General features: G+C 57.4%; 1 protein-coding gene across 1 annotated transcript; it reads left to right on the forward strand.

The window, feature by feature from the left end:
- Positions 1 to 8585: 8585 nt before the first annotated feature.
- HSPB6 (heat shock protein family B (small) member 6) lies at positions 8586 to 11441 on the forward strand. Its single transcript, XM_038382884.2, has 3 exons — positions 8586 to 9173; positions 10766 to 10888; positions 10963 to 11441. Exons 1-3 carry the CDS (start codon positions 8970 to 8972, stop codon positions 11158 to 11160), a joined length of 525 nt encoding a protein of 174 aa, XP_038238812.1. The 5' UTR covers positions 8586 to 8969; the 3' UTR covers positions 11161 to 11441.
- The last annotated feature ends 207 nt before the right edge of the window (positions 11442 to 11648 follow it).

Genomic DNA, 11648 nt, shown 5'->3' on the forward strand with positions numbered 1-11648 from the left:
AGTCTTGGCTTCTGCCTTTCCTGGGGGACATGCACATTCCTTGCAGGGGTGGAGAGCAGAGTGGTGTCATGTAACTACGCCTGGGCGAGAACCAGAGCTACTGCTGCACAGCTATGTGGTGAAATGGACCAGGGGTGGGAGCAGGGAGTGCTGGGACACAGTCACCCCTGGGGAAGTTTAGCTGTGGAACAACAGTACATAACACCACCCAGGAACGACTACCTTAGTGCTGAGATGCAGCCACATCTGCAGGGGAACAACCACCCATAACACTGCATAGGGACGGCTCACCCAGTGCTGAGATGCAGCCACTTCTGGGGTAGGGCAGCTGGGGAGCAGCCGTACAGTGACATTCCAAAGGCAGCTGAGTGCACTCTGTACAATCATAACTGCAGGGGGCAGGAAAGAACCCTCGGCTTGCTAATGATAATGAAGGATCCCTCCGCCATCAAGCCTCTTATGAAAGGCAGGGCTGTAAGCTAGGAGAGGAGGGGGCAGATGCTCCTGTCATCTCCACGCCTGAGTTCAATAGGAGGATAATTATTATTTTTGGCAGCTTGGAATCCTGGGCATTGAGCAGAGGGGCAGGGAGAGAGAGTGAGGGTAGGATGTGGCCAGGAGCGGGACTGGAGAAACAACTGAGATGTTGGCACATTAATGCCATGCTGAAGCCTGGGCCCCAGAAGGGAACTGGGGCAGGCCATGACACTGGATATAGACTGGCAGGATTTGATTATCAGAGGTAAACGTGGATTTCACTGTGGCTGGCGCCCAAGTGTCTCCATCCTTGAGAATTGCCTGCTACAGCGCGGCAGCATAGTGAAAATGCAAGTGGCTCAAGTAGAGCTCAGGTAACATACGGGTGTGTTTTGGCCGGGGATGTTCCCCAGGGTGTTGGAACGGGGTTAAAGCTGGCGCTGTCATTAAACAATGGTCTGATCCTCCCATTGTGTGACATCCCCCCAATTTCTCACAACTGTGACTATTTAAATCAAAAGAAATGGGGGGGAGGCTTAAACCCCATAATTTTGTGCCACTGTGAAAATTTAAGTTGCTAAATATCTTTAAAAATGCTTAAAACTAAACCCTAATATCTGCCAAAATGATCAAAAATCAGAATCGGATTCTTCCGGCTTGCTTAGGACCAGCAGAACCCCAGGGCCCAGCCCTCGTGACAGAGCTGAAGGGTACATGGTGTTCAGAAGTGATGGAAGTAAAGGTAAAAGTTGGGGGGTAGCATTGTACCCGCACTTGACAGGATTTTATTTTTGTTTTATGATTTTGATGGATAAGATCAGTTTCTTTTAAGCTTTTTTTAATTCAGATTTTTGATTTACATTTTTCCAGTTGCATGAGCTTAGGGGTTTCACCATTCTCTTTATGTTCATCAATTTAAATTTCCAATTTGTCCCTGTTTTCACTATTCAGGGCTGCCATAGAGGCCCCCCCCCACCGCGTTTTTGGGTGTCTGAGTGAGGAGGCTATGGAACTTGGGGAGGAGGGCGGTTGGTTACACAGGGGCTGTAGCGGCGGTCTGTGCTCCTGCTGCCTTTCCTGCAGCTCAACCGTACGCTGGAGCATATTAGTTTGATCCTCCAGCAGCCTCAGCATTGAATCCGCCACCTTTCAGCTTCAGCCTTCTCTTCAGCCCGCCATCTCTTCTCCCAGAAATTTTGTGCTTTCCTGCACTCTGACATTATCTGCCTCCATGCATTCGTCTGTGCTCTGTCAGTGTGGGAGGACAGCATGAGCTCAGAGAACATTTCATCGCGAGTGCGTTTTTTTTTTTGCCTTCTAATCTTCGCTAGCCTCGGGGAAGGAGAAGATCCTGTGATCCTTGAAACACATGCAGCTGGTGGAGAAAAAAAAAAGGGACAGTGGTATTTGAAAAGACACATTTTATAAAACAATGGGTACACTTTAACGGTAAACCTTGCTGTTAACGTTACATACATAGCACATGTGCATTCATTACAAAGTTGCATTTTGCCTCCCCCCACCGCTTGGCTAAGAGCGGGGAACATTTCTGTTCAGCCATAGGCAAACAGCCCAGCAGGAACAGGCACCTCTGAATGTCCCCTTAAGAAAAGCACCCTATTTCAACCAGATGACCATGCATGATGAGGATAATACAGAGAGATAAAGAATGGATGTTGTTTGAACGCCAGCAAACATACACTGCAATGTTTTGTTCTACAATGATTCCTGAGTATGTGCTACTGGCCTAGAGTGATAAAATGTCCTACCATGGTGGATGGAATAAGGCTGCCCTCCCCAGAAATCTTTTGCAAAGGCTTTGGGAGTATATCCAGGAGAGCCACAAATGCCAGGGCAAATTAATCATTAAACATGCTGGTTTTTAAATCTTGTATAGTATTTTAAAAGATACCCTCACCAGAGGTCCCTTCTCTGCCTGGTGGGTCCGGGAGGCAGCCTTGGGTGGGTTTGGAGGGTACTGGATCCAGGTCCAGGGTGAGAAACAGTTCCTGGCTGTCGGGAAAACCGGTTTCTCCGTTTGTTTGCTGTGAGCTATCTACAACCTCATCATCATCCTCATCCCCAAAACCTGCTTCCGTGTTGCCTCCATCTCCATTGAAGGAGTCAAACAACACGGCTGGGGTAGTGGTGGGTGAACCCCCTAAAATGGCATGCAGCTCATCATAGAAGCGGCATGTTTGGGGCTCTGACCCGGAGCGGCCGTTGGCCTCTCTGGTTTTCTGGTAGGCTTGCCTCAGCTCCTTAAGTTTCACGCGGCACTGCTTCGGGTTCCTGTTATGGCCTCTGTCCTTCATGCCCTGGGAGATTTTCACAAATGTTTTGGCATTTCGAAAACTGGAACGTAGTTCTGATAGCACGGATTCCTCTCCCCATACAGCGATCAGATCCTGTACCTCCCGTTCGGTCCAGGCTGGAGCTCTTTTGCGATTCTGGGATTCCATCAAGGTCACCTCTGCTGATGAGATCTGCATGGTCACCTGCAGTTTGCCACACTGGCCAAACAGGAAATTGAAATTCAAAAGTTTGCAGGCCTTTTCCTGTCTACCTGGTCAGTGCATCTGAGTTGAGAGTGCTGTCCAGAGCGGTCACAATGGAGCACTCTGGGTTAGCTCCCGTAGGCCAATACCATCTAATTGCGTCCACAGTACCCCAAATTCGACCCAGCAAAACCGATTTCAGCACTAATCCCCTTGTCGGGGGTGGAGTAAGGAAATAGATTTTAAGAGCCCTTTAAGTTAAAAAAAAAAGGGCTTTGTCATGTGGATGAGTGCAGGGTTACATTGATTTAACGCTGCTAAATTCGACCTCAGTGCCTAGTGTAGACCAGGGCTTAGCCTTTCCAATCTCAACAGTGCTTGTTGTTGACTATTGGCTGACCCTGCATGCTGTTGTCTGATCCCCTCCCCCCCCCCTCACAATTTCCTGCCATGCTCAAAGTGTCCCTGGATACACCTTGCAAAGATGACACTGAGCGCTGTAATTGTGCACAGCTGGGACCGTGCCAAATACTGCAAAACGCAATGTCGCTCTTGTCTCTGATGGATTTGGCCAGGGCTGGCTCTGCCCCAGGGCAGCAGCTGCTCTGAGTTAGGGAGTGCAGCACTGCCCTCTGTTGAGCCCCCGACCCCGCTCGCCAGAGCTAGTAGCTCTAGGGGGCAAGGGTCTTGCACCAGCCGCTAGGTGAAAGAGGCAAGTTGCCCTAGGGAAGCGTGGCAGGTTGGCAACCAGGGGTGTTGCCCTGACTCCGAAGGTTGGGATGTTGTGCCCCATGGCTCTGGCTGGAGTCTCATTTATTTAATCTCTTCATTAACGAGCTTGACCCAGCATGGGCGGGTGAAACCTGCTGATGGCAGGAGGGGGAAATTGGGCAACCGGGAGCGGGATCAGCCCTGGGTGACCTTGCCCACGGGAGGAGCAGACAGGGGATGCGACATCGTGAAAAAGCTGGGGCGTGGCATAGAGCCCCTGGTAGGATCGACAGGGGCTTGTCAGTCGGAGGGAACAGGCACACAAAGCCCACAGCCAGCCCCCGGTGCTGTGCTAACAGCCAGCATGCTGCCAGCGCGCATCAGGCATGGCATTTCCAGCAGCGGTAGAGTCGGGTTAGCGCTGCTGGCCAGGGGGCAGCTCAGAGCCCAGCTCTGCTCTGTTCCCCCATGTTCTGGACCTGGGGGTTCACACTGGACCCGGGTACAGGGAGGGGCTGAGCCCAGGCACAGAGAGTCCATCTCAAGTGGCTTGTTTGGCTGGGCACGCAGAGACCTCTCATAGAATCATAGAATATCAGGGTTGGAAGGGACCTCAGGAGGGCATCTTGTCCAACCCCCTGCTCAAAGCAGGACCAACACCAACTAAATCATCCCTGCCAGGGCTTTGTCAAGCCAGCCTTAAAAACCTCAAAGGAAGGAAAAAGAAAAGGAGGACTTGTGGCACCTTAGAGACTAACAAATTTATTTGAGCATAAACTTTCGTGAGCTACAGCTCACTTCATCGGATGTATAAAATAAATTTGTTCGTCTCTAAGGTGCCACAAGTACTACTTTTCCTTTCGCGAATACAGACTAACATGGCTGCTACTCTGAAACCTGTCAAAGGAAGGAGATTCCACCACCTCGCTAGGTAACCCATTCCAGTGCTTCACCACCCTCCTAGTGTGAAAGTTTTTCATAAAAACTGTCCCCCCACAATGCAGACATATCCTTGGCAACAACCTGCTCACATGCTCCCTGATGGCACCTTCTCCCCACGCACACACTACACACAACAATACGCACACATGTGTCCGTGCCATTAACCCGTGTCCACCCGTTCCCCAATGGCATCTTCTCCCCACACACATAATACACACACACACGACAATACGCGCACATGTCTATGCCTACACACACCCCCACATTCTTCCCTATGGTATCTCCCCCACCCTCCGCACATAATACACCCCCCCCAATATGCACACACATACCCACCCCCTGGCAGTGCACACATGCAGGCCCACACACCCTCTGGCTGATGGATGCACACGTGCCCCTGCACACGCATGGATCCGGTGGCAGTTGTCAATTTCCACTTGTCTATTTTGGGTGCTAATTATATCGCTGCCCAGCTGGGAACCCAGCTTTGGCTCAGCCTCAGCCCCCTGCTTGGAACCAGCCAGCCGCGGGAAGGGCTTGGGATAGTCCCCATTCACCGCCCCCAGCCCAGGAGAGACCCCCCCGCTCGAGGGACTGTGCGTGAGCTTGGCCACTCCCTGCTGTGCCCTGTCTGCTGTGGGCCGTCCCAATCTGCAGCGAGCACATTCCACAGCCACTGCCAGGCAGCAGCCAGGCTGACATGGCCTGCAGCCAGCACTGAGTCAGGGCCCCAGTTTACCTGCTGACGTCCCCAAAGCCCCTTCTAGGGGCCTCGCCCAGCTCCCAGTCACAGGGCTGAACAGGCCCAGGCTAAGGGCCCCCCAGGCCTGGAGAGCTCAAGTACAGCCTGGCAACAGGACCCCTGCAGGGTCACTCAGCATTGGTAGAACCCAGGCATCCTGGCTCCCAACCCCCTGCTCTAACCACTAGCACCTGCCCCAGGGATAGAACCCAGGAATCCTGGCTCGCAGCCCCCCAAATCTAACCATTAGACCCCACTCCCTTCCCAGAGCTGGGGCTAGCACCCAGAGGCACCTAGTCTAGAGGATGAGCCCTGGCCCTAAGGGGACGCGACGGGTGGGGTGTTTCTGGGGCAAGAGGCACCAGGACCCAGCCTGCTCCCCAGGCCCAGCTGCTCAGACAGGTCCTGGGCGTCAGGCCGGCACTAATTACAGGGCCCCACCAGCTCCTGCGTTCAGAACAGGTGAGACAATCAGCCCAGCCCTGGCACATCAAAGTGGGAATGGGGTGTAACATCCTGCTCCTCGGGTCAGCGTTCTCTGCCCTACGCAGCCCACACAGCTGCGTCCCAGCTGCTCTGCCTACAGCAGGCAGTGTGTCAGCACCGGGTAAGCCATCCCCACGTGGTGTTATGTGCGGCTGTTCCCCAACTGCTCCAGCCCAGAGGTGGCTACATCTCCACACCCATTGAGCTGTCCCTGAGCAGTGTTGCTATGCAGCTGTTCCCCAGCTGCCCTGGCCCAGAGGTGGCTGCGTCGCCAGGCGAGCCGTCCCCAAGTGGCAATATGTGCAGCTGTTTCCCCCTGCCACCTACAGATATTGGTGTCTAAGCACCAGGCCCTTGCTCTGAGGGGGTTAAACCCCATGAGACAGACACTGCAACACTGATTTTTTAAGTGAAACTTCCCAGCCCCTGGGTCAATTTTTATGGTCCAGGTCTGAGCTGAGTTAGATCAGCTGTTTTGCATTAGGGAGATAAAAACCCTTTCCTTGCCAGAATGTAATGCTAGAAAGGCGGAGACAGGATGCCTGGGTTCTCCCTCTGGCTAAGGGAGGGAAGTCTGGGGGGGTTAGAGCAGTGAGGGCTGGGAGCCAGGACACCTGGATTCTCTCCCTGACTCTGGGAGGGGGGTGGGGTCTGGTGGGTTAAAGCAGCAGGAGCTGGGAGTCAGGTCAGGATGCCTGGGTCCTCTCCCCAGCTCTCTTCCCTTTGCCCAGCCTGCACTGTCTCCCTGCTCACAGGATCAGCCTGTCACTGAAGGGCCTTTGTGTGTCAGCTGCTGACGCCCCCTGTGCCCATGACCAGGGGGCGAAGCAGCAGGATGGAGCTTTTTGGTGGTTATTGCGCTGCTATGGGGGGGGCTGGCTGCAGGGAGCCTGGGGGAGGGAAATCCACCCAGGCCTGGGGACTCCAGAGGCTGGGCTGGGGAATCGCTGCAGCTGGTGCTTTCAATTCTGCTGTGATTCCTTGCATGCGGCTTGGCTGTGCGTGTATCTGGCTCTCTGGGTTTGCAGCTGTTTCAGGGCTCAGGCTGTGGCTGTTCTGTGTCTCACTGTGTTTGCGGCTGTGTGTGTCTGGATGTGTCTGCATCTGTTGTGGGGTGTGGGCTGTTCTGTGTCTTGTGTTTGTGACTGTGTGTGTTTGAGGCTTTGTGTTTCTGGGTGTGGGTGGCTGGCTGTGTCTGTGGGCTGTGGCAGTTCTGTCTCATGTTTGCAGCTGTGCGTGTCTGGCTGTGGGTATGGTTGTGTGTCTGACTGTGTTTGCGGCTATGCATGTGTTTGTGGCTGTTTGTGGCTATGTTTGCGCTTGTGGTGGGGCTCAGGCTGCGGCTGGGTTGGTGTTTGGGGTGTCTTTAGCCATGTCTGGGGCTGCGAGCCAGGTGGCATGCATGTCTGGCTGTGGCTCTGTAACTGGGTTCATTTCTTCGGCAGGCGCCATGCCGGGGGCATCGGGCAGTGTGCGGGATTTGTCGTGGTGTGCCCCTGCATGGGGTTTTGTGGCTGCCTTTGCTGGGCTGTTCCCTCCAGGGGGTGGGGGGTTGTGCGGCAGAGAATGTTGTGTGTGTTCGTGTCTCTGAAGTCCAATACAATCAAACCACAGCATTCAGGCCAAGCTCAGACCCACAACACTCATTACATGGAGACCACCAGCTGGGCAGGGACCAGAGCTTGCACTCCTTAGAGGGGAAAGGCCCCATTCCCTGCCCTCCTGAGCCAGCCAGTCCCCTGCCCTGGGGCTGGATTGAACTGGTGCCCCCTAGAGGGGAAAGGCCCCAATCCTCACCCCCTGAGCCAGCCATACCCCCCTCCCTATGTGCGGCAGGCATGCACTTTAGCCACAGTCCCTTGGTGGATGCCTGACACATGGGCTAATCCCTGATATAGTAATATGAGCACATTTGGCCTCAGGCTTTGGGCACCAAATCCCTGGGACAGAGAGACGTAAAGAGACCCCCTACTTTAACCCCCAGCCCCCACTGCCCTTTCAGAGCTGGGGAGAGGACCCAGGAGTCCTGGCTCCCAGCCCCCTGCCCCTCCCCCGCTCCAAGCACTACACACAATGTTTTTGCTTATCCAACCCAGCTAGGGACACTGCTGCTCTGAGCTTCCCCACAGCAGTGCCCAGCTGAATACCCTGCCGCTGTGAGCTTCCCTGCAACAGTGTCCGGCCTGACAGGACCTCAGCGCTGCGAGTTTCCCCATGGCAGTGCCCAGGTGCTGCGAGATTCCCCGTGGCAGCGTCCAGCCAGGCAGGATCCCAGTAGCGCAATCTTCCGGGCAATGCTCCATTGTTCTGTGGCCAGCTGGCCCAATGTCTGGGGCGCAGCTCCCCGAATGAGATCGGAGAGGATGGGAAACCAGTGCGCCCACGTGCCTGGGGCAGGGTGCAGGTACCAGATATGCACCCCCATCCCACTGTCTCTCCATTCCCCCCATTCCCCTGCCTCTCCCCAGCACACACCGCATGCAGCACGCTCCCTGGGCAGTGGCCCACAAATGTGTGGGGTGAGTGCTCGGAGGCTGGGAGGAGGGGGAGGGGAGCCGGGTCCTGGTGGGATGGGGGTCAGGGGCGAGGGGCACAGTCTGTGTTGTGTCTGGCAGCCCCCTCTCAGAAGGGCTGACATGGGGGTGGGGGTGCACAGAGTAGGGCTCAGCCCCTCCAGCAGGGACAGAGGGACACACACACACACACGTGCACAGTTTATGTGTGTGTGTGGGGGGGTGTCTGTCCATCCCCCAGCTGGAGGGGCTGAGCTGTCTGTCTGCCTGCGCTCACAGCTTCCCTCCCCGCCCCCCCCCGTGGAACTCCTCCTCTCCCCGGGATCCAGGCCTGCGACCTGCCCCAGACTCGGTCTGTCTCTGGTGACAGCCAGCTGGGGACGGGGGGTTCCCCACCCTGTCTGTCTGTCCGCATCAGTGCAGTTCGGTCTGTCTGTGCTGGTCTCGCCTGGCCCCGCAGGCCTGGCAGGCAGCCCGGCCCTCCCCTTGGCCCGGTGCCCAGCCATCCCTCCTCGCCCAGGCTTCTAGCGCCTTCCACGCCCGTGGGATATAAGGCCCCGACGGAGAGCGGGCGCAGATGGACGCCCCAACCCAGCTGCCATGGACATCGCCATCCAGCATCCTTGGCTGCGCCGGCCCCTGGGCCCCGGCTTTGGCCCCTTCCTCGCCAACCGCCTCTTCGACCAGCGCTTCGGCGAGGGGCTGCTGGAGAGCGACCTGGCAGCCCTCTGCCCCACCGCCGGCCACGGCCCCCTCTACGCCCGCCCCCCTGGCGTGGCCCTGCCCGACACCGGCCTCTCCGAGGTGGGTCAGGGGTGGGCGCCCCTCGTTGCCCCCAATCCCTGCTCCCCCTCCCTGCTCCCAGTCCCCGCACCCCCTCACTGCCCCAATCACTGTAACCCCTCACTGCTCCCCCCACTGCCCCAATCCATGCACCCCAGTCCCTGCTTTCGCTCACTGCACCCCAAATCCCTGCACCCCCGCTGCCTCAAATTCCTGCACTCCCCCATCTCTTCACCCCTCCTTCTCCCAAATCCCTGTACCCCCTCACTGCATCAATCCCTTCCCCCACTCCTTGCCCCACCCTCACTGCACCCATAAACTCCTGCCCCCCAAATCCCAACATCACCTTCACTGTGCCCAATCCCTGTATCACCAATCTCTGCTCCCCGACTGCCCCCAAAATCTCTGCATCACCCTTACTGCTCCCCACATCCCTGCTCCCCCCCCTTCGCCCCCTGGATCTGTGTGTGGTCTCCACCCTTCCTGTACAGCTGCACCCAGGCCCCACACACTGCTGGCCCCCCAGAGCCACGTGGGCCCCCACCCATTAATATCCACCACTCTCTCTGCTTCCCTAACTCCATAATCCACACCCCTTCTGTACCTCTCTGCATCTCCATTCCCTGCTGCCCCCTCTATCCAGATATTCCCTCTGCTCACTGTACCCCCAGACCATGCATGGTCTGCATCCTCTCTGCACCCCTGAATTCTGCTCTGCCAGGCCCATACCCCAAATACCAAAGTCTCACCCCAGTGCCACGAGCTTCCCCAGGGCTGTGCTGGGAGTGGGGGGCTGTGGGGACTGCTGCTGTACACAGCCATATTGGGGTGCGAGAGCCTCCCACCCCTTGGGGCACCAGTGAGCAGGAGAGGGATGACGGGGGTGGCACGGAAGCCGAGGCTGCCCTATTATGGTAACATTTCTGTGCCGTGCGGTGCCTGCTGCCAGCTGGTTGGGCTGCCGGCCATGGGGAAGGGGGGAGCAGCTAGCTCCCCCCAACTTTGGACCCCGTTATTCCACCCTCCCCCAGGCTCTGCGTCCCTCACCGCACCAGCATCTGCAGGGCCCGGCAGGGGCAGCGCTCAGAGGGGTGGGACTCCAGCACTGCGAGTTCCCCCTCCCCCGGCAGTGCCCAGCCCTGGCCCCCGGTGCTGCAAGCTTCCCCCCCACAGTGCCCAGCCCTGTGAGCTTCCCCCCAGGCAATGCCCAGACCTGGCCCCCAGTGCTGCAAGCTTCCCCCTGACAGTGCCCAGGACCAGTACTGCAAGCTTCCCCCTGACAGTGCCCAGCCCCAGCCCCTGCAAGTTCTCCCCCACCCCACAGTATCCAGCCCTGGAATGTGGTGCTGTGAGCTTCCCTCTGGCAGTGTGCAGTACCAACCTGCAGTGATGTGAGTTTCCCCGTCAGTGCCCAGCCCTGGAGCTGTGAGCTTCCCTCCAGTGGTGCCCAGCCTCAGGTGCTGCAAGCTTCCCTCTGGCAGTGCCCAGCCCCAGCCCTGAAAGCTTTTCCCTGGCAGTCCCTGCCCCTAGCCCTGCAACCTTCCCTCTGACAGTGCCCAGCCCCGGTGAGCTTCCCCCCAGCAGTGCCCTCACCCACTGGTCTGCCCCCACAGATGACACTGGACAAGGACCGGTTCTCGGTGCTGTTGGATGTGAAGCATTTCTCACCCGAGGAGCTGAGCGTGAAGGTGGTGGGTGACTACGTGGAGGTGCACGCCAAGCATGAGGAGCGTCCGGTACGGCCCCCCCAGCCCAGGGTGCCCCTCTCAGCCCTCCCCCCCCACACTGACACCTTCTCTCTTGCCCCCAGGATGAGCATGGCTACATCTCCCGTGAGTTCCACCGGCGCTACGGGCTGCCCCGGGGTGTGGACCCCGCCACCATCACCTCAGCCCTCTCGCCAGACGGAATCCTCTCCATCACGGCGCCCACCAAACCAGAGGGCAAGGCCCAGGAGCGCACCGTCCCCATCACCTGCCAGCAGAGCCCTGCCGTCACTGGGAAATAGGGGGCAGAAGGATCCGCCTCTATCCCCCCCGCCACCAGAGCCAGGGGGTTCCCCTCTGACCACTAGGGACACACCCTGGCCTGGTGGGGATCACCTTCCTCCAGCCCCTTGGGACAGCAGAATTTATGGGGTTCTCCCTTTCCAGGCCTGGGGGAGCAGAGAGCTGGGATTCGCTCCTGCCCCTTCCCCCCCACCAGCTGCTTTGCAGGATTTTTTCTTATCTACGGCTGGTGCTGTATGAAGCCAGGAGCTTGGCCAATAAACTCCACCCACCTGCTGGACCAGTGCCTCCCTGTGGTTGTTTTTGGGGGGCATGGCTGGGGGGGTGGGATTTCATCCAGGGGTGCTGCCTGGGAGGAGAGTGGGGGTAAGTTACAGTGCATGGTGGGAGTTGGTCTGTGCCTGTGGGGGAAAGGGAGGACAGGCATGGTGGTCAGGATAAACAGGGTTGTTTAGCAGTGGGGGCAGGTGGTACGAAGCAGAGAGGA

Source organism: Dermochelys coriacea, chromosome 24 (assembly GCF_009764565.3).
Source record: "Dermochelys coriacea isolate rDerCor1 chromosome 24, rDerCor1.pri.v4, whole genome shotgun sequence".
NCBI lineage: Eukaryota > Metazoa > Chordata > Testudines > Dermochelyidae > Dermochelys > Dermochelys coriacea.

Bases quoted from the DNA above. Each gene is read 5' to 3' on its own strand.
- HSPB6 (XM_038382884.2), top strand. From the start codon at position 8,970: ATGGACATCGCCATCCAGCATCCTTGGCTGCGCCGGCCCCTGGGCCCC. The intron at 9,174-10,765 runs GTGGGTCAGGGG...CTGCCCCCACAG, and splicing joins CCGACACCGGCCTCTCCGAG to ATGACACTGGACAAGGACCG. The intron at 10,889-10,962 runs GTACGGCCCCCC...TCTTGCCCCCAG, and splicing joins CCAAGCATGAGGAGCGTCCG to GATGAGCATGGCTACATCTC.